Raw genomic sequence first — 26,394 nt, forward strand, 5'->3', positions numbered from 1 at the left:
ATCCGACTGGCTGTGAGCAGCATGTGGGAGCAAAGCTGGAACACCTGAGGACAGGTTTGAAGAAGCAGGGAGTCAGTGCAGACAGAAAGCCTCAGAGCTTTGAAGGAGAGGCTGCAGGAGCCCAGAGCATAGACTGTATATCAAAGATGGCCTGTTTGGTGTGAGTGTATTTGAAACGGATGATGGAGCGCTCAGTTTCCACCACTTTCATTTTTCAGTAGATATTGACAGTTAACCACATCACACACTGCTCACATCTTTTAATCCACCTGATTTCTGTTGTATATATTAATATAAATAATATTTTAATATTTTGCAAAGTTATGGTCCCCACAAGACAGCCACTACAAATATATGGGGTGTCTGTGGCTCAGTAGGTACAGTAGATCAGCTGATGGAGAGAGAAGATTTGCTGGCTGGAAGCTGCTTGACAGGGTAAGTAATGTGATAAAACTGTAAACATGAGGAGAAGCAGTTAAGACAAACCACTGACCCGAAGGAAACACTGACGTATGCAGCCTGTTACCACCATTAGTAGCTGACAGACTGGTAGAGAGCAGACAGGCAGCACTAACACTGTTTTAGTCAGATCCAGTTTCTTGATAAATTGCTGAATAGTAGAGCCAGATGTTTATTTTTGTGAGTGTATTGGGGGTGGGGTGGGCATTGTCACAGTTTGCCTTTCCTCAGAAGTTACCACACACCACAGCTGCGATGTTGGTCTGTGGACACTTCCCTGGGTGTTTCCTTCCTGCTCAAAGTTCCTCTTTCCTGAACTTGGTGTTTGTGAGTGATGCTGATCGTCTCCATGTGAAGGTAAGTGAAGCAGTGTGTAATGTTTCCTGGCTAACATGTGTGCAGCTTAGTTCCAGCACAAACAGCACAAATCTACCGCTCCATAGTTCACGGTAACGGACTCACAGCTGGACCAACGAGGCCGAGTGTTAAAAACTCTTCCTCTTTTTAAGGTTTGTGTATGTGTGTGTGTGTGTGTTGGTTAACATTAAATGTCTCTAAGCAGGTGTAAATACTTATTTCCACTGTAGATGATCTATAGTCTGTATATAAAAGATGGCAACAGACTCAGGGTTCATAGTTGAGTTTCTTGAAGCTTTGAGTTGAGTGTTTTTTTCTTCAGTTTCTGGAGGTTTCAGCTGCTTTTTACAGACACATTTGTTGCCCTGGGTGTTTGAAGGAAAAAAGACTCTGTTATGAGTCAGTTTGCATGTTTTCAAACGGAATCTGTATTAAATCTCCTTGCCTTGATTGTAAAGTTAGAGTACCCTGAGGTTCCATACTGGGACCAATTTTATTTTCTTTTTACATTCATGATTTACCAAATGTCTGTCGGAACATCAATAACCAGCTGTGTGCAGATAATGCTGTTATTTTTACACAGGCAGAGTTTCTCTGGATTATAAACCAGAGAAACCTCAGGCTGTTCTTTCTGCTCAGGTCAAAGGTCCTCATCCTAGTCTGTGTGACATCAAAAACATAGCAACCACTTAGCAACCCCACTTCCTATTTTTAACATCTCTCTGAGGCTGTGTCCCAATTCAGCAACTGCACACTCCGGAGTACGCGTAGTTCGCGTACTAGGAAGCACGAGAAGTGCAGAAGTGAGAGGCTTGTGAAATGGGACGGTCTGGCCTTCGTCGTGCTGATCAGGTTGCCTAGCAACCATGATACTAACCGCGAGAAACGTTTCATACAGCTTTGTGTGACAGAAATGAAGGAGAAAAAATGTTTTTTTGTTCATTCATTTTTGTCATGACATCACTTTGATTAGTTGAGACCACAGGACTGTAAAACATGATAGTTGGGCTTCATTTCTGTACTGAACAGTCATTTAAGATTAGTTAGTAAATAACAATTAGCTAATGTTGTTCATGAGACTAAAATCATCTCACTGTGGTAATGTAAATATAATATGGCCAATATTAATGTTATTATTATATTTATCATGATTAGTTATTACAGCAGTGAACTTGAACTCTGTGTCAAATGAGCTTTAGTAAAGATTAAAGTTGCAGTTATTTAAATATCCTATTACCTTAAATCTTCACTCAAAGACAAGTATCTCTGACAGTGTATATACAGATGTATCATATATAAGAGACAAATATTGTTCTTTTAATATGTTGGCATTACTAAATTTGGCTCAATGCTTACATATATGTGTAAAAAGCAAATGTACGAGCTGTGATAACTGTTTCTGATAGAATGAAGAGTAGACTGATATATTAAATATTCCTTTATTGGGTGAGAAAATCAGACCATGTCATAACTGCTTTAAGTCATACAGAATAGATATCAGAGCCTTAAACAGGCCGACTTCTGCTAAATGGGTCAAACTGGGCAGAAAGTATACAAACACATAACATCCTTATAGAATATGATGTAACACTATAGATCAACTTACCTCAGAATATATAAAGCATATAAACAATTACAGCAATATGATGCAACAAACACAGCAGTGCTACTAATCCAAAATACTCAAAGCTTCATAGAACTGAAACAAACATTTATTTTTAGCTCCATTCTGCTGCTGATACATACTTTAGGTTTCTGAATATTAAACTTGTTGCTGCCTTTCATAGTGTTTAAGCTGTGACGTAATTGGCCTTAAAATGTGGCCTTCAAGGCTGCAGAACCTGAATTGGGATACAGCCCAGGTGTGGAGTGGAGCTTGTTGTTGGTGTGTGAAGAAACTGTAAGTTTGCTTTGTTTCCTCCTTTAACAGTTTGTCTTCAGGAACTTTACTGTTTGTTCAGCTCATGTTTGATTTCTTCACACAACAAACTGTGTGTGTTTGTATTTCCGGTCTCTCCATTAAAGTCAGTGTGTAATGTTTTCCTGGCTAACATCAGCTGTGTGCAGCTTAGTTCCAGCACAAATCTGCCGCTCCATAGTTCACGGTAACGGACTCACAGCTGGACCAACGAGGCCGAGTGTGTCCGCCACTCAGAGCTACGTTCATGTTTGTGTACTTGTAGTTTGTACTTTGTGAGTTTACTTAGAGTCCACAGAGGACGCAGCGTACGTGATGACATCACAGCTCGCCTTTACCTGCTTTACTGTCACTGTGATGAATATACCAGCTTAGTCCTCGTGGTTACCTGGTTTCATGTTTCCTGCCAGAGCAAATATACGTTTTTAAAATATGTGTTGAAGCAGATATTTGAAGTTTACACATCCATGTGTTCCCCTAAAAACTTTATATAGTGATACAGAAACAGAATTATTTAAAAACTTTACTCTAGTAGTTTACATCTAGTGGACTGATAGTAGAAGTAGAGCAGCTGATGGCAGCTTCCTCTGCCTCACACTGCTGTCTGACTGCATTCAGCTGACACTGAGATGAAGCAGGAAAGAAGCAGCTGATGTTGATGCGTCACAGAGATCAGCTGTGCTACAAACTGGAACTCTGCTGAATGCAGTTACTGGATTTACTAGTTTGGTGAACTTCCAAGAACGAATGCTTCCTTGGCTGAAAGCAGTGAACGTCATTAAAAACAGCTTTACTTGCACATAAATCTGTCGGTAAAGTCTGGATAATAAATTCTGGTTGGTGGTGTTACAGGTTCTCTTGGTCAGCTTGGTGTTGGTTTGGCTCCTGCACAAAACAGTTTGCTCTCATATTTGACACTGACAGGAATAAAGAGTAAAAAACACGACAACCAAACTAAAAAAGACAGACGAGTTAAAGCAGAAGATATTTTGTGTGTCAGTGTCCCAGAACATGTGATCCTCACCAAGACGGGCAGAGAAAAGGTCTGATTATTGTTGCTGAACTGTGATGGTGAACAGAGCCATCTCCTCTGTTGATCCCAGTGTGACTGAAGTCCGTGTGATGAGTGAGGACTGAGCCTGTTGGTCGATCGTCTCTAAACAGGATGTGAAGCATCAGTCCAGTCGTATTAAAGCCCTGAATAAACAGTCGTCCTGTATCCACTGTCTGTGTTTGGCTCCTCATCTTCGAAGACTCAACGCAAGATCACATGACCATCAACATAAAACACAGGATTTGCTGCAGATGTTAATGTGTGTTCTCCATATACTGCTGATCATGTTTGTATGTTAGTACCTGTGGGATCAATGAAAAGCTCTGATTCAGTTCACTAACCAGGCTCAGGGGAATAACTGGGATGTTTCCCCAACAGAGACGTCCTGCTGGGATAGTTTTCCTGCTCTACACTCTGATGTTTCTGCTCAAAAAACAACAAAATGAATTTTCATGAGCCTACAGATCATGGACTTCTTTGAGAAACTTAAAGAAGACACTTTTCTTTCCAACCTCCTTAGATTGAACTTGAACAAGAGATTTGGGGAGCAGAAATGTTCTGTTTATTTTATGCTATTTAGGTGTTTAGGTTATTTTTCTGTTTTCTGTAACACATGTGCTCTCGTGTCGTACGTTATCAACAGTGTATCAATGCATTCCTATGGGTGGAGACAGAAACACCCACCCAAAAAGAGCTCAGAGCAAGAATAAAAGAGGAGGAGACAGGATCAGAGTGGCACAGTGGAGCTTGTTGTTGGTGTCTCTGTGTGAAGAAACTGTAAGTTTGCTGTTTCTGTCATGTTTGGACCTGATGTTCTTCATCACATCGACACTATCTCTCCCCTCTGTTCCATATGTAACAGAGGGGAGAGAGAGTCTCTCACTCAGAGAACCAAGGTTACAATGTAACCACACGTTCAGCTCTTGTGTTTGAAATCCTCATGATTATAGATTATTGATTGGCTGGAATCAAACAGTTTGAAGAACATTAATTCATGTGGCCATTTCAGCTGCTGCTCACAAATCTGATAACAGGAACAAGTTAGTTCCACGAGGAAGACGTTCGTCTGGGCGCGTTGGCCTCATCGATCATGTGACCGTGTTACTGTTTGGGCTCAAACTGATATGAGTGGTTTAGCTGCAGGGCAGGTGTGACAGGACGATGCTGCACAGCCTCATTGTTCAGGTGTGAGTCTTTATACAGTCCTGTTTAACAACATGTTGTTCCTGTTGATGCATCACAGAGATCAGCTGTGCTAAACTCTGCTGCATGCAGTTACTAGTTTCTCTAGTTTGGTGATGGAAACATCGATGAGACTGTTTCCATCACCAAACATCATGAGGAACACCTCTGACTCTGATTCTGACTCTGTGCATAAAAACACAAATATCCCTTTGTCAAGAGATGTACTCTAAGACACTTCTACAGCTGAGAATCAGAGAGGAGAAACACACAGTTTTACTTGCATGCAAGGGCAGCCACAGAGCACCTGCACTTGGAGTGAGGGCTCCGAGACTCGCGCTCTGCCACTGCCCTGGTCTTTATTTATACACAAGAAGAGTAATACAACAGTGAATACGTTTGTTCAGTGGAATGTTGATGCGTGAGCATGTGCGGATATGTGTGTGTGTGCGCGTGTGTGTGTGTGCGCGTGTGTGTGTGTGTGTGCCAGGAGAGGCTCCTCTACCTGGTACAGAAGTGAAACTGCTCATTAAGCTCTTATCTAGCAGGTACTGCTCCTTCCCTGCATGATAACGGATCACAGTGAATCAAAACAATCTGAGTTATAAAGAGGTCATCATGCAGTATTCTATCATATGAAACTTATATTATTAAAAGATTATACTGACTACAATTTTCTATTGACATTCCCTCCTGTTGTCACGTATAACTTTTAAGTGAAATATCAGTATGTAACATCTTGTTGTACATTTTCTGTCACATCATCATTAATCACACAAAGTCTTCATGTTCCAACAGGTCGGAGTCATCATCATCATTTGTCACGGCTATGTATGCAGCAACAGTGGAAACAATTATGCGGTTAATCATGAGTTTCAGACATGGCAGTATACATGTTGCAAAAACACAAAATGAAAGTAAAAATATTCCAACTCCAATGAGTAGTCTCTTTAGCACCTGTAGCCAGGAGCCAGTGTAAAGCCAAGAAAACCAATCACTTGTATTACTTACATAGTCCTGATTTTGGGCCTGCTGGATCTGTCTCAAAGCGTTCAGGGCGTCAGTCATGTTTGATGAGTGTACATTGTCTGGTATGTAAGTGCAGCAGGTGTTGTTGAAGAGGACACAAAGTCCCCCTTTCTCCGCTAGTATCATGTCCAGAGCTACTCGATGTTGCATCACTGCAATCCGTAATGCATTGATTTCCTGGTTCTGCTGTTCATTGATCTTGCACGAAGCGTTCAGGAAGAGTCCAAAACGGTAGTCCAGAGTTTCAATCCTCAGCATGTTTTTCCCGGTCCCCACCCAGGGGAACAATGAATGGAGTACTTTCTGTCCGGTAGTCCATAATTTGAATTCCTTGGGTACATCACTTCCCCATATTGGGTCATGTGGCTGAATTTCAGGAGGCGTTGATCTTCTTTTCCGGCGTACTGTAGAAGTGGTGTTTACTGCGGTCATTCTGAAAGTGTGGTCTGACAGGAATATAGGAGCACATGTTCCTGTCCAGCCTGGGGGCAGTATGAAATAGCCAGGCCACATAGCCAGGCCATTCCTTGCACCCAGTACGTGCCATTAGATGGTCCAGTCGTGTTCACAGGGGCACCTTCTCCCCCTCCGGCGGTCCGGTTGCAGTTAGTGGTGTTTCCAAGCGGCCTGTTACCTTTGTTTTGTTTGTAGCACATGGAGTGGTTCTTTCCTGGGGTTTGGTCCAAAAACACTGGGAAGTGGATGGATGTATTGCGGTTTGTCACATTGAAGTTGATCCAGAAAAGTTGATCACATGCCCCTTTATCAAGTACAACATCTTCAACGGTGATTTTCTTGCGTTGTAACCCTCCTTGAAGGTTGACATGAAGAGTGTAAAAGGTAGATGGGTTTGTCTCTTCGAGGATGATTTGGCTGTGTTGGAATCCAATGCCAGCGAAGCTAGCTGCACACTTTGCTTGAGTGTTGTTCATATACTTGCCATATAGTGTGGGGTGCGTCGACGTGCTGGGCATATAAGAACAGACATAACAGTCTGTGTTTTCCGATTCTGCTCTGGTCCTGTCGTGGATGTAGCGGTACCAGGCATTGTTCATCCAAGGGTGGATGTGGTCTTGTGTCATGTCTCTTAGGTGGGAGTTGTCATGCGTCCATCTTTTCTGTCTGCCTTGTGGTTCAGCTGTTGTTGGCATCAGCTGGGGTCCTGTAAGGTTGAGCATCGTAGTCAAGGTAACCAAGAGGGTCCACCTTCCCATGGTTGCACACAGGTACGTCACACCTCACACCTGGCTGCCCTAGAGTTGATCAGAGGCTGGAGGTTGGAGTGCGAGCTTACCCTACGGGGGCCCAATCAACACTCCCCCCTCACCACTGAAGCAATCAAGTGTGGGTGAGATTTCCCTAATGTGCTGTCTTGGAGGTGCCAGGGTTTCCTGGGACCTCAACCCTTTTGCAGTGGCTCTGATGTATCCAAGAGGGTCTCTCCGCTATTCTGCAGGCAGTTGGAGTGGTCAGAAGCACTTGGTATGGACCCTCCCACCGTGGTGAGCTCCAATTTTTTCTTTGGAGTACACGGACCAGGATCCAATCACCTGGCTTCAACCTGCAAGAAATAGGTGAAAAAGAGTCTTGCGGCAGTTTATTGTTTAAAACAACTTCTCTGTTTGTCAACAATTGAGTCATCCAATCTGCCAGAGTGGTTTCACGGATTGATTTATCTAGTGGCTCACTAACAACTGGCAGTGGAAAAGGTCGCCCATGTATGATTTCAAATGGGGACAGTTTGTTATTTCCTTGTGTTATTCTCATCCACATTTTGACTAGGCCTACACATTCTGGCCATGGTCTGCCAGTTTCTTCCATTGTTTTCCTGAGCCTTTGTTTTATAGTGCCATTTGTTCTCTCCACTAATCCTGCACTCTGTGGATGGTAGGCACAATGGTGTTTTAAACTGAAACCTAGTGCTTCAGATACTTTGCTGATCATGTCATTTACAAAATGGGTTCCATTATCTGATCTTATCAGAGTAGGAATACCATATGTTGGGATGAAATGGTTGCATAGACACTTTGCAACTGAGATTGCGTCTGCTTTTTTCACTGGGTAGATTTCTGGCCATTTTGAGAAAACATCTATAATTACTAGAGCGTATTTTGAGCCCTGACACTCATTCAATTCAATGAAGTCCATGTGAATTGTATGAAATGGGTGAGGTGGTGTAGGAAAATGTCCTCTTTTTGGTCTTAAGTTACCTTGGGTATTGTGTTTTTGGCAGGTCATACATGTTCTCACATATTCTTTTGCTGAAGTTTCAAAATTTACAGTATAGAAACATTGATTTATTATAGAGATCATGCTTCCCGTTGAAACATGGCTTAAGCCATGGCTCACTAGGGCGGCTGTTTTGTGTAATGATTTGGGAAGAATGGGTTTTCCTGCTATTTTCATTAAGTCATCAGTGTCTAGTACTGCTCCGTGTTTTAGCCATTGCTTTTGTTCTTTTGATGGTGCTGCTTTCTGTTCATCCTGCAGTACAGACAGTGGGATGGTATGATTTTCATGAGTTGTTAGTAAGACTGTGGTTGCTATGGCTGCTGCTTTTGCAGCTTTGTCAGCAAAATTGTTTCCCTTTGTAATTTCAGAGTCATCCTTTTGATGTGCTGCACATTTGCAAATTGCTAAATGTCGCGGCAGTTGTACTGTTTTTAACAGTTGCTTCAGTAGATCTGCATGTTGAACTGGGTTTCCAGAGGAGGTCACCATTCCTCTGTTATCCCATATTTTTGCAAAGTGGTGAACTGCTGCAAATACATACTGGCTGTCTGTGTGGATGTTGATATCCTGTCCTTCATGTATTTCACATGCTCTGATTACAGCAGTTAGTTCTGCACTCTGAGCTGAATGTGTGTGTGGCAAGGCTCTTGCTTCCACTATAGTGTCTGTTGTGGTTACTGCATATCCTACACAATTACGCCCTAGTGCATTTTTTGATGCTGAACCATCAACAAAGATGTCAATGAAACCTTCTTGTGGCGTGCTGTAAATATCAGCACGTGGTTTAGTTTCTTCTTCTAGTTTTTCCACGCAGCAATGTGTTTTGCCCTCTGTGGGAGTTGGCAACAATGTGCTGGGATTTAAAGGTCCACATCTCACTATGTTGATGTGGGACTGTGAAAGCAGTATGCCAACATAGGAGAGTTGTCTCGCGTGTGTTAAGAAAGGCAAATGTGCTTGTAGCAGTATAGAAGTTACTGCATGTGGTACTCTAACAGTCAGAGTGTGTCCTAAAACTATGTCAGCAGATTTTTGCACTGCCTCTGCAGCTGCTGCACATGCTTGTACACAGGTGGGCATTCCTGAGGCCACTGAATCAAGTTTGCTTGAATAGAAAGCTAGCGGCCTTTGTTTTTCTCCAAATGATTGTGTCAATACTGCTTTCATGTGTCCCTGTGTTGCATCTACATTTAAGTAGAATGGTTTGTCATAATCTGGTAATGCAAGCACAACGTTAGTTTGGAGCATGATTTTTAGTTTAGTAAATGCTCCTTCTGCTTCTGGCGTCCACTGTATTTTATCTTTTAAAGCAAGATTTTTTCCATAGATTAGGTTTTGCAGCGGTTGTACCCATACCGAAAAATCTGGGATCCACGCCCTACAGAAGTTGCACAACCCAAGAAAACTCATCATCTGTTGTTTAGTTTGTGGCTGTGGTGCATTTTGTATAGCCTCTTTTCTTTTGTTTAGTAATTTTTTCCCTGCACCTGAGAGGGTGTGCCCTAAGTATGTTACTTCAGGTCTCCATAATTGGAGTTTATTCAGAGACACTTTATGGCCTTGCTCAGCCAAGTGACGTAACACAGCCATAGTATTTTGTTTACACCCTTCCTCTGTGTGGCCAGTCACTAAAATGTCATCTACATAAAGTAGAAACTGTCCTCCTGCTGGCAGGAGGCAGGACATCATTGATTTCTTTAAAGCTTCAGCATAGAGAGTGGGGCTGTTTTGAAATCCCTGAGGTAACCTAGTGTAGGTGTATCTCTGTCCCTCAAATGTGAAGCCAAACAGATGTTGTGAGTTAGGATGTAAAGGTACGGAGAAAAAGGCGTTTGATAAATCTATCACTGAGAACCATTGTTCTTTTGGAGTGACTTGATTCAGTATAGTGTGAGGATTTGCTACTACTGGAGGTATCATTTCAGTAATTTCATTTATTGCTCGCAGATCATGTACCAAACGATACTTTCCAGTATTAGCTTTCTTTACTGGGAAGATTGGAGTATTGCAGGTAGCAGAATTAGTTTTTAGTAAAATTCCTGCTTTCTCCATATCTTTTATCACTGGCTTAATCCCTTCTGTTGCTTCCTTAGATAAGGGGTATTGTGGCTTAATGGGCCTGTGGGATGAAACCGTCTGTACTGTTACTGAGTCTGCATTTTTTATTAATCCCACATCAGTTGGTCCATTCGACCACAATGTAGAAGGTAAACTTTTAAGTGCTGGCTCTTCTTCCAGCGAGAGAATTTCTCATTCTTGTGTGCTGTCGTGCAGATGAGTGTTGGGTGTAGTTCTTATCACCCAGCCAAGTGTGTATCTCATGCACCCTGTTCTTTTACCCTGTGCCCAACCCTCTTCCTCTGTAGGTGTATATTTATCATTTTCCACCTTTTGCAGGATGTTGCCTAATTGATACCATTGTGTACCTGCTGTTTTTGCAACGGACACATGGGGTTTTGTGATCCTATTTAGTTTTCTTTCTGGTCTGGTTGGATCACTGAGCACACTGCATTTCCGCTTTTTGTGACATATAAATGTTGCAAGGTCAGATATGGGCTTTTTAGGCTGTGCACCTGTTTATCATACAGAGGGTCTGGGCCTGGGGTTTGTTTATAGCGCAGAGTGTTGTGATACTCAGTTGGCTTCATTTTTTCAGCACTTAAAGGGAGATGTTTTTCAGCTGTTTCTTTGAGCTGCGTAAGTGGTGGCAAATCTAATGACCAGTAGTAGTTTGGCTCTCCTTTTCCTTCCCTCTGATAGGTGTCTCCCTCTGCTAACATTATTTCTGCCGTCATGCCTGTTTCTGTGGGGACAACTCCTATCCCTAGTTTTGTCATTGCGTCTCTTCCTAATAAGTTTACTGGGCAGGTTGGGTCTATTATACATGGCATGCAGCAGGAGCGTTGGCTGGGTTTATGCAAAAATGTCAGTGGCACTGTTAATGGCTGGGTTTTTATGTGCCCTGACGCTGTTTTTACAATTATCACTTCATTAGAATAGGTTGTTTTAGGGGGTTCTGTCTTAAGCACTGTTTTACAAGCTCCTGTGTCACACAACATTTGCAGCTTTTTGCCATTTACATAGACTGTAAGTGTTGGCTTTCCATCCAGTAAACCTATTAGCTGATGAACGTTATATACTTCAGCTTCATCTTGTTCTAAATTGTTTTCTTTGTTTGTTAATGCTTTTACGTCTTTTTCATCTACCTGGCTCTCCCTGTCATCTGTCTGGGTGGTTGCAGCCACAGTGGTTGCAGCTAGTCATTCTGTGTCGGGTGTTCTCTGTGTGTTACAGTGGCGTGCAAAGTGACCTTCTTTCCCACATCTCCAGCATGCAGTACTAGAGTCACCATCTGTGGTGTGTGTGTGTTTCTGTCTCCCTCTGCCTCTTGCTCGTCCTCTATGCATGCCTCTCCCTCTCCTGTGGCCTCTGAAACTTCCCCTGTAGTTACCACTCCCACTAAAGGCTGTAAAAGCAGTGTCAGTGTCTAGGGCAAAAACTGAGGTCTTCTCTTTATTTTTCACTACTGTCTGTGCATGATTAGCATATTGAAGCGCCTCATCTACTGTGCCTGTATCTTGTGTTACCCAATATTTTTCTACATGAGACCTAATACTTGGCAGTAATCCTTTAATAAAAGCACGTTTAAATTGTTGCTGATATGGTGATTGTGGGTCATCAGCATAATTTAGACCTGAGTTCTGTCTGAAAACTGGTCTCAGCCTGTCCATATATTCATGTGGGTTTTCTGTGTCACTCTGTTTAACTTGCCCTATTTTACCATAGTTGGCTCTTGGCGCTAGTTGTTGACGGGCCCTATCAAACACAGGTATTAGCGCTGCTTGGAGGTCAACATGACCTGGGGGAAACGCTCTACCATCTGGTAGGGAACCGGTAAAGTCTCCCCTAATCCTTCCCCAGGAGAGCCCTAGGCAGTCCTGGAATAACTGCAATACCTCGTGACCATTTAGATGCCACTGGGTAATTACTTCACGCACAGCAGCTTGCCATGGTTCATATCCTTCTTGTATTGATGGAATGCCTTTTATTACATTTTGTCTGTCTTTATGTGTCCATGGACGGTACACAAAAATTGTGGGTCTGTTATCCCTGCCTCCTCCCTGACCATCACCTAGGAGTGTGCCATATCTGGGGTTTGCTACTTCAACTAAAGGACATGCTAGTGTGGATGGTGGTGGTGGGTCTGGGTGTGAACCACAACCATTGCACTCTTCTTCAGAGCCATAATCATGTCCTGGATGAAATTTTCCCTCATGCTCGGTTAACATTGTTTGTGCTTCCTCATATGCATTGTCAAATTTAATTTTCAGTGCTCTTGTCCATATGGGAGATCGTTTGAGACTAGATTTTGGTGTAATGCTGGTTGTTTTTTCTGCAGCTAGCGTGGAAGGTTTATTGGAGGGGTTTAAAAGAGAGTTATGTGGGTCTGTCGGTGGAGGTCTTTGTTCAGCACGTGCCTGCTTTGTAGTTTCATCATCAGGGGTTATTAATGCTGCTGTCAATTGTTTTTTCTTTTCCTCTCTCTGTTTCCTATGTTCAGTTCTCTTTTCAGCTTCATTCTCCCATGCTTGGAAAAGTCTATACTCTTCCTTACGTTTTAATTTTTTCTTTGGGTCTTTTGTTAATGTAATCTCTTGTTTCAGAGCAGTTCTCAGCTGGGTAACAGCTGAGGGATTGCACTTCCCTTCCCAGCTGCGGTTTTTAGCTTTCCGTGGATTTCTCCACCTATTTGCACTAATTGTACCTGCTCCGGCTTGTTGTTTTTCTAACCATTCCTCATCAGGTGTTAATTTTGCTTGTTTATTCCCCATTGTCAAAGATTTTGCTGGGCTGTCACTGGCACGCTTGACTTCAGAGTGGTTGCTGATACGGCCTTCGACTTCACTTCTAACAGTGAAGCGGTATCAGTTTTATGAGACGAAGCTCAACCGTTCTCTTTTGTCACCAGTACGTGAGCCTCAAGCAAAGAAAAACAAAATAAAATAAAATAAAATAAAATGAAATAAAATGGAAGTAGTTCAGCAGCGTATTGTGCTGTAAAATCAACTTACTTCCAGACACATACACACACAGACATTTGCGCGCATTTACAATTTGTTACGAAGTAATTACGGCTACCTCTAAAACCTAGGTCTAATTAGGTTCCTTACGGCGATTCCTAACCTATTTTATTTGTCGGTTCCTTACGGCGATTCCTAACCTATTTTATTTATCGGTTCATTACGGCGATTCCTAACCTATTTTATTTGTCGGTTCATTACGGCGATTCCTAACCAAAATAGTGTTTCTCACCTCTCAGACGTCTCACTGGTGATTCGGATCGTCAGACTGAATCCCACCGCCGTGGACCAGACTAAAAACACCGGCCTGGACCCGAATTCGCACGTTCCAGGGCTTTCGGCCTCGTCTAAGAGGGCTGTGCACAGACTTCGGTGCTGGCTTCCCACGGCGTCAGGAATCAGTACTGGATCCTGGAACAGAGTCACAGATAACAGTTCTGATGTTTCTGCCCCGGCTACGAAGGACCAAAATAAATGTCAAGAGATGTACTCTAAGACACTTCTACAGCTGAGAATCAGAGAGGAGAAACACACAGTTTTACTTGCATGCAAGGGCAGCCACAGAGCACCTGCACTTGGAGTGAGGGCTCCGAGACTCGCGCTCTGCCACTGCCCTGGTCTTTATTTATACACAAGAAGAGTAATACAACAGTGAATACGTTTGTTCAGTGGAATGTTGATGCGTGAGCATGTGCGGATATGTGTGTGTGTGTGTGTGCGTGTGTGTGTGTGCGCGTGTGTGTGTGTGTGCCAGGAGAGGCTCCTCTACCTGGTACAGAAGTGAAACTGCTCATTAAGCTCTTATCTAACAGGTACTGCTCCTTCCCTGCATGATAACGGGTCACAGTGAATCAAAACAATCTGAGTTATAAAGAGGTCATCATGCAGTATTCTATCATATGAAACTTATATTATTAAAAGATTATACTGACTACAATTTTCTATTGACACCCTTCATCTCTGTTCATCTGATTCTGTAATGTGAGAAACTTTGATGTCTGAATTTTGTTCTATCATTAAAGTCCAGACTCGTAATTCTTAGAGGTTGGACTCAGCAGACACTCCATAACACAATATCATCAAAATCCTTCACTTATGATTTCATATGATTGCAGTTTTGAACATTGTTGAGTATTACAGTGATATGTTTTCATGTTGTTACAGGTCTGAGTGTCAGTGAAACCTGTCAGTTAAAACAAAGATCCTTCACCTTCATTTCCCTCAGTGCGTTTCAAGACGCTAGTGTCATGGTTGCTAGGCAACCTGACACTTTCTGATTTACATGCGCTCACTTCCTGTGTTGTGCCAAGTTAAATATCCTGAGCGCGCACTGGGCAGGGAGACTCCGCCTCCCTTAAAACCAACTAGACGTGGAAGTAGTGATGTTTTAGTTTAGTGCAGACGTGAGAGATGAGTGTCGTTACATTGCTGTTCAGTTTGTGTTACAGCATTTATTGTTGTCACGTGTTATCAGACGGGATTATTTCAACGATCTCATGTTTATTTTATCCTCCTGTAACTTTATGAAGAGATAAACTGTCAGCACTAGTTAGTCCTTATAAAAACTGTTTGTGAGCTAAAAATCTACAGTGACAAAGACATGAGTGTCATGCAGTGAGTCCTCAGAATTAGGCTGATTTCTAAGTTTTGTGTCAGTCAAAGCTAGAAGCTGGTGTAGCGTTGAGCTTTATTGTTAATTAATTAAAAATATATATGTAAAAGAAAAAAGGAGTAGATGTGTTTTCTGTCTTTAGAAAAAGGTAACATTGATTATATTTTGTTGGGCTAATTCTGACCAATCGTGACAGTCCAGAACTTTTCCCTGCTGCTGTATCCTGTAACAATCGATGTTGGGACTAATGTGTTACTAAATAATGCGTTAGTCCCAACACTGGTAACACTGGCATGATGTTGACGGTGAGTCTGGAGGTTTGGTTACAGTGAACCTGCCTCATGTTGGTTATGTTTAACCACCAGAAGCTTCAGCCAGAATAAAGGAAATAATAAATACAGAAATAAATAAAGGAAAAACTCATCTGACATGAAAACGTGTTCAGAAACAGACGACCTGCAATTAATAAATGTGTTTTTTTACAGTACTAATATCGTCTTTATGGCGGTGTGATGATGACGTCACCGGATTTTGGTTTTATGATTCCCTGGCTCCCATCTATGAGGTTTCTCATGTTTGTAAAAGTTACCTCATCATCCTCAGAGTCATCCTCCTCAACTGGCTGCTACTTTATGAAAACCATGTGTAACACCTGCACATGTGTTTGAAAAAAACAAACGCTTTGATTTTGACACCCCAAGAAAATCTCTCTAGATCTGCATGTGTTCAGAGTAAGAGCAGAATAAACAGCAGCAGAAGCTGATTGATGAACAGCTGCATGACATATCAGCTGTAGCTTCAGCATCTGCACAGAGTTTGATTGGCTCACGCTGATTTGTTTGGTTTTTCAAACAGGAAAGCAGAGAGACAGGAGGAGATGAAGAGTGCAGCAGATTGATGAGACAGTGAAGAAGAGGTGAGCATGTGACAGAGCAGAGCCAGTTTAAAGGAGCCACACAAGCTCACACATGACAGCTTCATCAACATGGAGCTCTGAGTGTTTATTAAAGGATCATTGGACGCTCTGACACAGCTGACTGCAGCCTTTAGCTATGAGCACAGTGTCTCACATTTACATTCACTTTACTGTCAAATACAATAACTTTAAACAGCTGCTGTTATCAAGTGAAGATAGCAAAGATTTCAGGGCTGAGCCCCAGTGTTTCAGGATAATGGCCCCGGAGACCACAGTCAAATATTTGGGGAAGTATTTTAAGTTTAAAACTTCCTTTAAGCACTAACAACAGATACGCACAAAGTTGCAGACAGGGAACAAAGTATTTTAGGTTTGTATTGTCAGATTATTTCATCATTGTACTGAACAAATATCTGAAAAAGTAAAAACCTCTATTCCCCAAATATCAGGTTATCACTACAGGGAGTGCAGAATTATTAGGCAAGTTGTATTTTTGAGGAATAATTTTATTATTGAACAACAACAACCATGTTCTCAATGAACCCAAAAAACTCATTAATATCAAAGCTGAATGTTTTTGGAAGTAGTTTTTAGTTTGTTTTTAGTTTTAGCTATTTTAGGGGGATATCTGTGTGTGCAGGTGACTATTACTGTGCATAATTATTAGGCAACTTAACAAAAAACAAATATATACCCATTTCAATTATTTATTCTTACCAGTGAAACCAATATAACATCTCCACATTCACAAATATACATTTCTGACATTCAAAAACCAAACAAAAACAAATCAGCGACCAATATAGCCACCTTTCTTTGCAAGGACGCTCAAAAGCCTGCCATCCATGGATTCTGTCAGTGTTTTGATCTGTTCACCATCAACATTGCGTGCAGCAGCAACCACAGCCTCCCAGACACTGTTCAGAGAGGTGTACTGTTTTCCCTCCTTGTAAATCTCACATTTGATGATGGACCACAGGTTCTCAATGGGGTTCAGATCAGGTGAACAAGGAGGCCATGTCATTAGTTTGTCTTCTTTTATACCCTTTCTTGCCAGCCACGCTGTGGAGTACTTGGATGCGTGTGATGGAGCATTGTCCTGCATGAAAATCATGTTTTTCTTGAAGGATGCAGACTTCTTCCTGTACCACTGCTTGAAGAAGGTGTCTTCCAGAAACTGGCAGTAGGACTGGGAGTTGAGCTTGACTCCATCCTCAACCCGAAAAGGCCCCACAAGCTCATCTTTGATGATACCAGCCCAAACCAGTACTCCACCTCCACCTTGCTGGCGTCTGAGTGGGACTGGAGCTCTCTGCCCTTTACCAATCCAGCCACGGGCCCATCCATCTGGCCCATCAAGACTCACTCTCATTTCATCAGTCCATAAAACCTTAGAAAAATCAGTCTTGAGATATTTCTTGGCCCAGTCTTGACGTTTCAGCTTGTGTGTCTTGTTCAGTGGTGGTCGTCTTTCAGCCTTTCTTACCTTGGCCATGTCTCTGAGTATTGCACACCTTGTGCTTTTGGGCACTCCAGTGATGTTGCAGCTCTGAAATATGGCCAAACTGGTGGCAAGTGGCATCTTGGCAGCTGCACGCTTGACTTTTCTCAGTTCATGGGCAGTTATTTTGCGCCTTGGTTTTTCCACACGCTTCTTGCGACCCTGTTGACTATTTTGAATGAAACGCTTGATTGTTCGATGACCACGCTTCAGAAGCTTTGCAATTTTAAGACTGCTGCATCCCTCTGCAAGATATCTCACTATTTTTGACTTTTCTGAGCCTGTCAAGTCCTTCTTTTGACCCATTTTGCCAAAGGAAAGGAAGTTGCCTAATAATTATGCACACCTGATATAGGGTGTTGATGTCATTAGACCACACCCCTTCTCATTACAGAGATGCACATCACCTAATATGCTTAATTGGTAGTAGGCTTTCCAGCCTATACAGCTTGGAGTAAGACAACATGCATGAAGAGGATGATGTGGACAAAATACTCATTTGCCTAATAATTCTGCACTCCCTGTACATTCACATGTCATTGATGTGTTCTTTTACACAGATCAGTTTTGGATGTGTGTGGCCCATACACTAAAACCATGACACAAATTCATATGATGTGACCGACAGACTTTGTTCACTGTTTCTTTAGGTAAAATCATCCTCTCGTGTTTTTATAGAAAGATGATGGAAGAACCTAAAGAACAGCCAGTCAAAGCAGCTCCATCAGCAGGTAGGAGATCAGTGCTTTGTATGATGAGACGCATGGATGTATAGGCTTCAGGCAGATTCTTTTTTGTAACTGTGATAAGTACATAAAATTCATGAGTTGAAACATGTCCTAATCTTTGCCTTAATCTTTCTTTGGGACTTTTTTATAACATGAGAACTTCCAGTCTAAGGAGTTTGGCAGAGAAACAACTGGACTTTTTTGTGCTTCAAACCCACATATGAGGTTAAAACGATGCCACCTTAAAATGAAACTGAAAAAATATTGAAACTGAAACAAATGTATTGAAAGTGAAAAAAATGATAGTGAAAAAACATAAATATAGAAATTTAAATAAAAAACTCACTACCATGTTTTCACACTTACATCGTTTTTTTCCACGTACAGTTATTTTTTCAGCTTCAATTAGCTGGCACTGCTTTGGCATCTGAGGGTGCACTTGAGGGGCGGGGCTTCAGAGCCACATATATGAGCCACATATATTTGCGCACATTATATTGCTGACCAGTGACTGTAGAAATCATGGACGACCTAATATCTGCAGCAGTCGCAGTCATGAAGAAACTTGCGTGTCTCTGAATGGCACATAGAGCGGGGACGCTGAGAGGAGGTCCAGCGTTTACCGACTGTTTCAAACTGACAGACTCAGGTGTTCTTCAGTATCTACCTGACAGAAGGACCTGAGAGTCGCCACAATATTTTTGGTAAGTTAAAGGTGTTTGTAAGCTAATCTGTAGCTAACATCCTTAGCTAGCTAGCTAAGATGAGCACTCGGCTGTCGGCAAAACTTGTTTTGTAAAGTTTGTTTAGCTAACCCGTGCAGGTGAATAAAATTAACAGAAACGCACCGGGCTGCTCAGTCACTAACTAACCACAGTTACTGTACTTTTATTATGAGTATTACACTGTAAGAGCAACAGGCTGGACTCTGCTCCTGTGCAGAGCTGATTATTAAATATGTGCAAACAGCAGCATGTTTTCACTCTTTTGCCACATCTGTAAGGATATTAACACATATTTTTAAAAAGGCTTGCACTTTAGTAACCCCTCATTAATCATTAATTACTGATTAAATAGCAAAGCCTAATATTTATGTACTCAAACCAAATACTTCTGCTTGGCAGCTTAAGTTAAAATATATGTTTAATTTTTCCACGGATTACATTTTCAACACTGACTCTGTGTATTGTTTTTACTAAGTTTGTTTCAAATATTCTTGTTAAATAAAACAGTCTGAATCATTCTTATTATGGTATTGTTCACAAAGTTACATGTGCAGTACAGTTTACATCCTTTGAGAGGGAAAAAAGCATTAATTAAAAGCTTTAATACCGTATTTTCACGACCATAAGGCGCACATAAAAGTCTTAGATTGTATTCAAAAAGTGCGGCGCGTCCTATAGTGCAGTGCGCCCTGTGTGTGTTGTAAGGAGGACGTAGTAGAGAACACCATGAGAATGCTAAAGGGTGAAGTGTGGGCGTTGACTGTAGCGATATATACAATCGCACATACATACCTGTATAAAAGAACAGGTATGTGCTTTATGCAGAACATCGTTGTTTTAACAACCCTGAAAATGGCAAAGAGACACGCTTACGAAGCACAGTTTAAACTGAAGGCCATCAGCTACACGGAGGAACATGGAAATCGAGCAGCGCCGAGAGAATTTAAGATTAATGAATCGATGGTTCGCAAGTGGAGGAAGCTGGAAAACAAGCTCTGGCAGGTCAAGAAAACGCAGCTGAGTTTCCGCGGACATAAGGCGAGGTGGCCCAAGTTGGAGGAAAGACTCGAGCGGTGGATCATCGAGCAAAGAACGAGTGGGAGGAGCGTTTTGACGGTCACCATTCGGCTAAAAGCAGTTTCGCTAGCAGAAGAAATGAAAATTGAACATTTCCAAGGAGGCCCGTCTTGGTGCTTTCGTTTTATGAAACGGTGCCATTTTTCCATCCGGACCAGGACTACGGTAGCGCAGCAACTTCCAGCGGATTATAAGGAAAAGCTGGCCATCTTCCGCTCCTACTGCAGCAAACACATTGCCGACAAACACATCCAGCCCAGCCACATCACTAACATGGACGAGGTGCCGCTCACTTTTGACATCCCGGTGAGTCAAACTGTGGAGAAGAAGGGGACCAGCACGGTAGCGATACGCACAACGGGGCACGAAAAGTCTTCTTTTACTGTTGTGCTTGGCTGCCATGCTAATGGACAGAAACTGCCGCCTATGGTGATTTTTAAGAGAAAGACTTTGCCTAAAGAGAAGTTTCCAGCAGGAGTCATCATTAAGACAAATGAAAAGGGCTGGATGGATGAGGAAATGATGAAAGAGTGGCTGAGGGAGGTGTATGTAAGGAGACCAGGTGGTTTTTTCCACGCATCACCATCGCTCTTAATCTGTGACTCTATGCGTGCCCATCTCACAGCCGATGTGAAAAAACTAGTGAAACAAATGAACTGTGAGCTTGCTGTCATTCCGGGAGGCCTGACAAAGGAACTCCAACCGCTGGACATCGGTGTGAACCGCCCGTTCAAAGTAAGGCTGCGAGCGGCGTGGGAGCGATGGATGACCGATGGAGACCACAGTTTCACCAAGAGTGGAAGGCAGCGCCAGGCGAGTTACGCCACAATTTGCGAATGGATTGTAGATGCTTGGGCTAACATGTCTGCTGGCTCTGTTGTTCGAGCTTTTGCAAAAGCCGGCATCATTTCTGAGGAGCCGCACGGCACGGAAAGTGACTCTGACAGTGAAGAAAGTGAACCTGGCATGTTTGATGGAGATTTAGCACAGCTGTTCAGTTCAGACACAGAGGATGAGGACTTCGATGGGTTTGACTGATGACGATTACCGGTAATAAAAATGTGAGTACCAAACTCAGTTTTGCTCCCGCTTTATTTTTAAATACGCATACTTGTATGCGCCCCATAATCAGGTGCGCCTTATGTGTGTGTTAAATACAGTAATCGCACACATAACTGAGACTGCGCCTTTTAGTACGGTGCGTCTTATGGTCGTGAAAATACGGTATTTGTTATAATACCTCTGTATGTTGGTGACCACGGTGCAGCAGCAGACTGAACCAGGGCTGAAACCTGCTCCATCTGCTCATGTATGGAGATTCACATTCACAAAGCACCAACAACTCAAAGGTTAACATTATATTGGAAAATCTGTTCGTATATACGGCTTTAAAAAATATAAACAGCTCATATGTCAGCAGAGCTGAAGAACTAAAGAAATGTAAGAGAAGAACTTACATTTCCTGGGTGTGTGAGGACAGAAGGATCAGCTTTATTTCAGATTTGAGAGATAAACTTTATATTTCAGTTTGTGATGATTCTGTTCTCTTTGTGATTACAGGAGCTGCCCTCAGATTCAGACCTCAGCACCACCCAGTGACAGCAGACAGATCATCCAACATGTTAACTGCAAAATGAACTGATGAAAACAGTACAAAGGTTAAAGTACCACACGTGCTGTAGTGAAAGCTGCAGCTTTATTGATAAAGTTAAAGACAAAAAACAAAAGGATTAATCACTCATGTAACTGTGTCACTATATATCAGCATTAACAGGACCTCAGTTTGGTGTTTCACAAAGCTGCTGATCTCAGACCTGCACAGCTTCTGTTTTAAACACTTGATGTACTCAGCTGCATGAAGAGCACGTTTGAGTTTCTCTGACACAATTAAATAAAAACTGATGAAGGTCAAAGGTCGTCACTTGTATGTCGAACTACAGACTTGTGATCTGGAATTCTTTCACAGTGTTTTTTTTTTTTTTTTTTTTTGCCAATAGTGTGTTATTTACCATAAAGTAATTCAGAGTCATTTATACCAGAGTAACCAGTAACCAGGAATCAGAGGATAATATATTTTTAAATATATAACTATCCACAGGACTGAATATAATATCTCTAAGTAAAAGTCCAGAGACTCTGAGGATTATCCAAGTATTTATAACATTACACAAGCAAAGTTCTCCATCACACAATGCTCGCAAAGCTGCTGGCCCTGACGCATTACAGGACATGCACCTCAAGACATGCTTGCCCCCCACACTGGATCCTCACCAATTTGCCAATCGAAACAATGGAGTACAGAGGATGCTGTATCCACAGCTCTTCACTGTGTACTCTCACACCTGGACAACAAGAATACTTCTGCAAAAATGCTGTTAGTTGACTTCAGCTCAGCATTCAGCACAAGCTGATCACCAAACGTGTGGATCTTGGACTCTGCAACTCCATCTATAACTGGATCATGGACTTTCTGACCAACAGACTTCAGCATGTTAGGCCAGGCCATAACAGCTCTACCACTGTCACACTCACACTGGCACTCCACAGGGGTGTGTGCCGAGCCCATTCCTCTATGACTGCAGACCTTAGTATGGATCCAACTCCATCATCAAGTCTGCAGATGACACCGCGGTGACTGTCTCATCAGTGACAACGATGAGTCTGCTACAGGGAAGAGGTAAAGCACCTATCTGTGTGGTGCTGACAATAGCCTGCTCCTGAATACCAGCAAAACCAAAGAGCTCCTTGTGGACTTCAGGAGGGAGAAGACAGATACCCATAACCCCGTCTACATAAATGGCACAGCTGTTGGACGGGTCTCTAGCATCAAGTTCTTGGCGATCCACATCTCTGAGAATCTGTCCTGGTCAACTTACACCTCCAGCCTGGTCAAGAAGGCCCATCAGCGCCTCTTTTTGTTGAGGACCCTGAAGAAGAACCACCTGTCTACTGACATGTTGGGTAACTTCCACCGCTGTGTGATAGAACAACTGAACAACTATGTCACAGTCTGGTGTGGGAACTGCCCTGTTGCTGACCACAAGGCACTGCAGCGGTTGGTGAAAACTGCCCAACGCATCACAGGGACTCCACTTCCTGCCATTGAGGATGTCCACAAGAACAACATTCACCACATTGGTTACTGCTGTAGTTTTAGGACACTGACATGGTGTAGTCTCTGTTATAGTGTGCACACTGTTATAGTCTGTTCAGAGAGCTACGCTTCCACTACTGTAGATATTTTTAACTGAGTACATTTGTGAAGAAGAAACGGTACTTTTACTCCGCTACATTTCCAAAATTTGACTCGTTACTGAAAAAAAAAATTATTAGTTTAACACATTAGATAATATGCCGCCAGTGGAGTTTCCGGTAACTTTTTTACCAATCAGATATGGCCATGCAGTCACATGACCAGTTTGAAACTGTGGCGGCCAGAGCCGCCCAAGCGTATCAAAGTAGCAGACACGCGGAAAGAAGAAAAACATGAAAACTAATATACTTAGATTTAGTAAAAATGATTATTATATGAAGCAATTAGATATAAATAGAAATAATAATAAAAGATTATGGGAAATACTAAACAGTGTTATAAAACGTGGGACTGGACAAAATAACTATCCCAAGTATTTCATTTGTAATGACCATGAAGAATACAATATGGATGTTGTGGCAAATAGTCTCAATGAATTCTTTGTAACTGCTGGACCAAATTTAGCAAGAACAATCACTGATCCTGGGAAAGCACAGGAAAAACCGGATACACTGATTGACAGAAATCCATATTCTATGTTTCTTACAGCCGTTGACGAAAATGAAGTTTCTGAAATTGTCAAAAAATGTAAAAATCAGAAATCTTTGGATTGTAATGATATTGACATGATAGTGGTTAAAAGAGTCATTGAGGCTATTATAAAACCGTTTACATACATCTGTAATTTATCACTTCAAACTGGTCGATTTCCAGATAGAATGAAAATAGCAAAAGTTATACCTCTATACAAATCTGGCAACAAACACCATTTCACAAACTACAGGCCTGTCTCTTTACTGCCTCAATTCTCAAAAATTCTTGAAAAACTCTTTAAAAACCGGCTGGAAAAATTTATAGATAAACATAAACTACTCACCGAAAGTCAGTACGGATTTAGATCAAGCAGATCAACATCATTGGCACTATTAGATTCAATAGAATACATCACAAATTCCATAGACAAAAAGCAATATGTGGCTGGGTTATTCATAGACTTGTCAAAGGCATTTGACACTATAGATCACGATATATTAATAAGAAAACTGGAACGTTATGGTGTCAGAGGGGTAGCTTTAGATTGGGTCCGGAGTTATTTAGGTGACAGGAAGCAGTTTGTGAAATTAAATGGTGGTTGCTCCTTATGTATGGACATTGCTTGTGGTGTACCCCAAGGGTCAGTTTTGGGTCCAAAATTCTTCAACTTGTACATTAATGACATCTGTAAAGTGTCCAAAGTATTAAAAATGGTTCTCTTTGCTGACGATACAAACATTTTTTGCTCTGGTGATGATCTGCAGAATTTATTGGAGGATATGACTAATGAAATAAGTAAAGTGAAGTTCTGGCTTGATAAAAACAAATTATCATTAAATTTGAATAAATCTAAACTTATGTTATTTGGAAATAGTAGTTTAAATACAAATGCAAAGATTCAAATAAATGGTGTTGATATTGAAAGAGTCAGTGAAAATAAATTTCTGGGGGTAATAATAGATGAAAAACTTAACTGGAGAGCTCACGTAAGATATATTCATTCCAAAGTATCACGTAGCATTGCAATACTAAACAAGGCAAAGCAGGTATTCGACAGAACATCACTTCACATTCTATACTGTTCACTGGTTTCACCATACTTAAGTTATTGTGCAGAGGTCTGGGGCAATAACTATAAAACCACATTACATTCACTTTTCACTCTTCAAAAAAAAGCAATTCGAATCATCCACAATGCAGGTTATAGGGAACATACAAACTCACTATTTTTGCAGTCTGAAATATTGAAAATGGATGATCTAGTGAAATTCCAAACAGCACAAATTCTATTCAAAGCAAAAAATAAAGAACTGCCAGGTAATATTCAGAGTATGTTTTTTTTGAAAGAAGGAAGTTATAATTTAAGGGTTTTTTGTAACTTCAAATCAGGGAAGGTACGTACTACAAGAAAAAGCTTTTGTGTTTCTGTTCATGGTGTGAAACTATGGAACAGTCTGAATATGGAATTAAAGCAATGTCCAAACATAATACTGTTCAAAAGGAGTTATAAAAATATGATCTTCTCGAACTATAAAGAAAAGGAAAATATTGAAATTAAGTGAATGTCTCTATTTAAAAAAAAAAACACAATTAAAAAAAAAATCATGATGTAATATTATATACGGAGCCCCGCAGGGGACATGGGAGAAAAAAAAAATTAAGACGGACTTTTGCGAGATTTCGCAAAACAAACTCGGGATCTCGCAAAACTTTTGCGAGATCTAGCAAAACTTTTAGCCGCATTCTTCGGAGGCCGCCAGCTCGAAGCCGACCGGGAGGTCGAGGCACGATGTGCCGGGAGAGCGGTGTTCCTCCCGGCTGTAGTAGGTCTCGACCTCCCGTTAGCTTCGAGATGGTGGGTGTCAGATCTCCGAAAACGTCGGAGCACTTTTGCAAATATGTGATGTCTTGTAAACCGAGCAGATATTTGACGTTTACATAGCTACATTCACGCCTCAAAATATCTTAAAAGTTTATTTTGTGACCCAGAAAGAGTAATATTACAACTAAGTAGCTGCCGCCATTGTTGGAATTCAACTTTTGCAAGATCCCGAGTTTGTTTTGCGAGATCCCGAGTTTGTTTTGCGAGATCCCGCAAAAGTTTTGCGAGATCCCGCAAAAGTTTTGCGAGATCTCGCAAAAGTTCATCGTAATTTTTTTTTCTCCCATGTCCCCTGCGGGGCTCCGTAATTATAGTATAAAGTATATCAGAAATCTGTTCACTATTTCTATTACAAATTATATCAGTAAGGAAGTAAGGAAGCTGATAATTTATGGCAACGGGGTGGGATTAAATAAGTGTTTACTTCTTCCCACTCCCTTTCAACATGTAAATTAATCAGAATGTTTTTGGGGTTTTTTGTATGTATTTTGTATAGTATATATATATATATTTTTCTCTCTCTTATTTTCTTTTCTAAATGTACCTGTATATTGTTCACATGTTGAAAAAAAAAAAAAAAAAAAACATGGCACAGCCAGTTATCTACGCTGGAGCTGAAGAGGATGAACACCCTTGGACTCGCATACAAAGAATGTTTCGCTTAAAAGCAGTACAAAACAACAGCTATGTCTTCAGTGAGAGGCAAAACAAACCAACTTTTCAGCGTGAAACAACTGAACTCGTGTAACCTCAGGAAACGGTAAGTTTTCTGTAAATATCTTTTTAGCTGTGGTTAGCTGGATGTCAGTCTTATGTTACAGCAGCTGTGTGGAGCTCGAGCCGCGCGTCATATT

At 41.6% G+C, this 26,394-nt stretch overlaps 1 protein-coding gene across 1 annotated transcript in view; it reads left to right on the top strand.

The window, feature by feature from the left end:
* Positions 1 to 710: 710 nt before the first annotated feature.
* LOC100690711 (uncharacterized) overlaps positions 711 to 26,394 on the top strand; it is a 36,426-nt gene continuing 10,742 nt past the window's right edge. Inside the window, exons 1-3 of the mRNA XM_025907015.1 lie at positions 711 to 816; positions 2,604 to 2,716; positions 18,020 to 18,072. Of these exons, the coding sequence (XP_025762800.1) occupies positions 715 to 816; positions 2,604 to 2,716; positions 18,020 to 18,072 (268 nt within the window). The 5' untranslated portion in view covers positions 711 to 714. The remainder of the gene's footprint in view (positions 817 to 2,603; positions 2,717 to 18,019; positions 18,073 to 26,394) is intronic.

The sequence above is a fragment of the Oreochromis niloticus genome, linkage group LG5 (genome assembly GCF_001858045.2).
Source record: "Oreochromis niloticus isolate F11D_XX linkage group LG5, O_niloticus_UMD_NMBU, whole genome shotgun sequence".
Lineage (NCBI taxonomy): Eukaryota > Metazoa > Chordata > Actinopteri > Cichliformes > Cichlidae > Oreochromis > Oreochromis niloticus.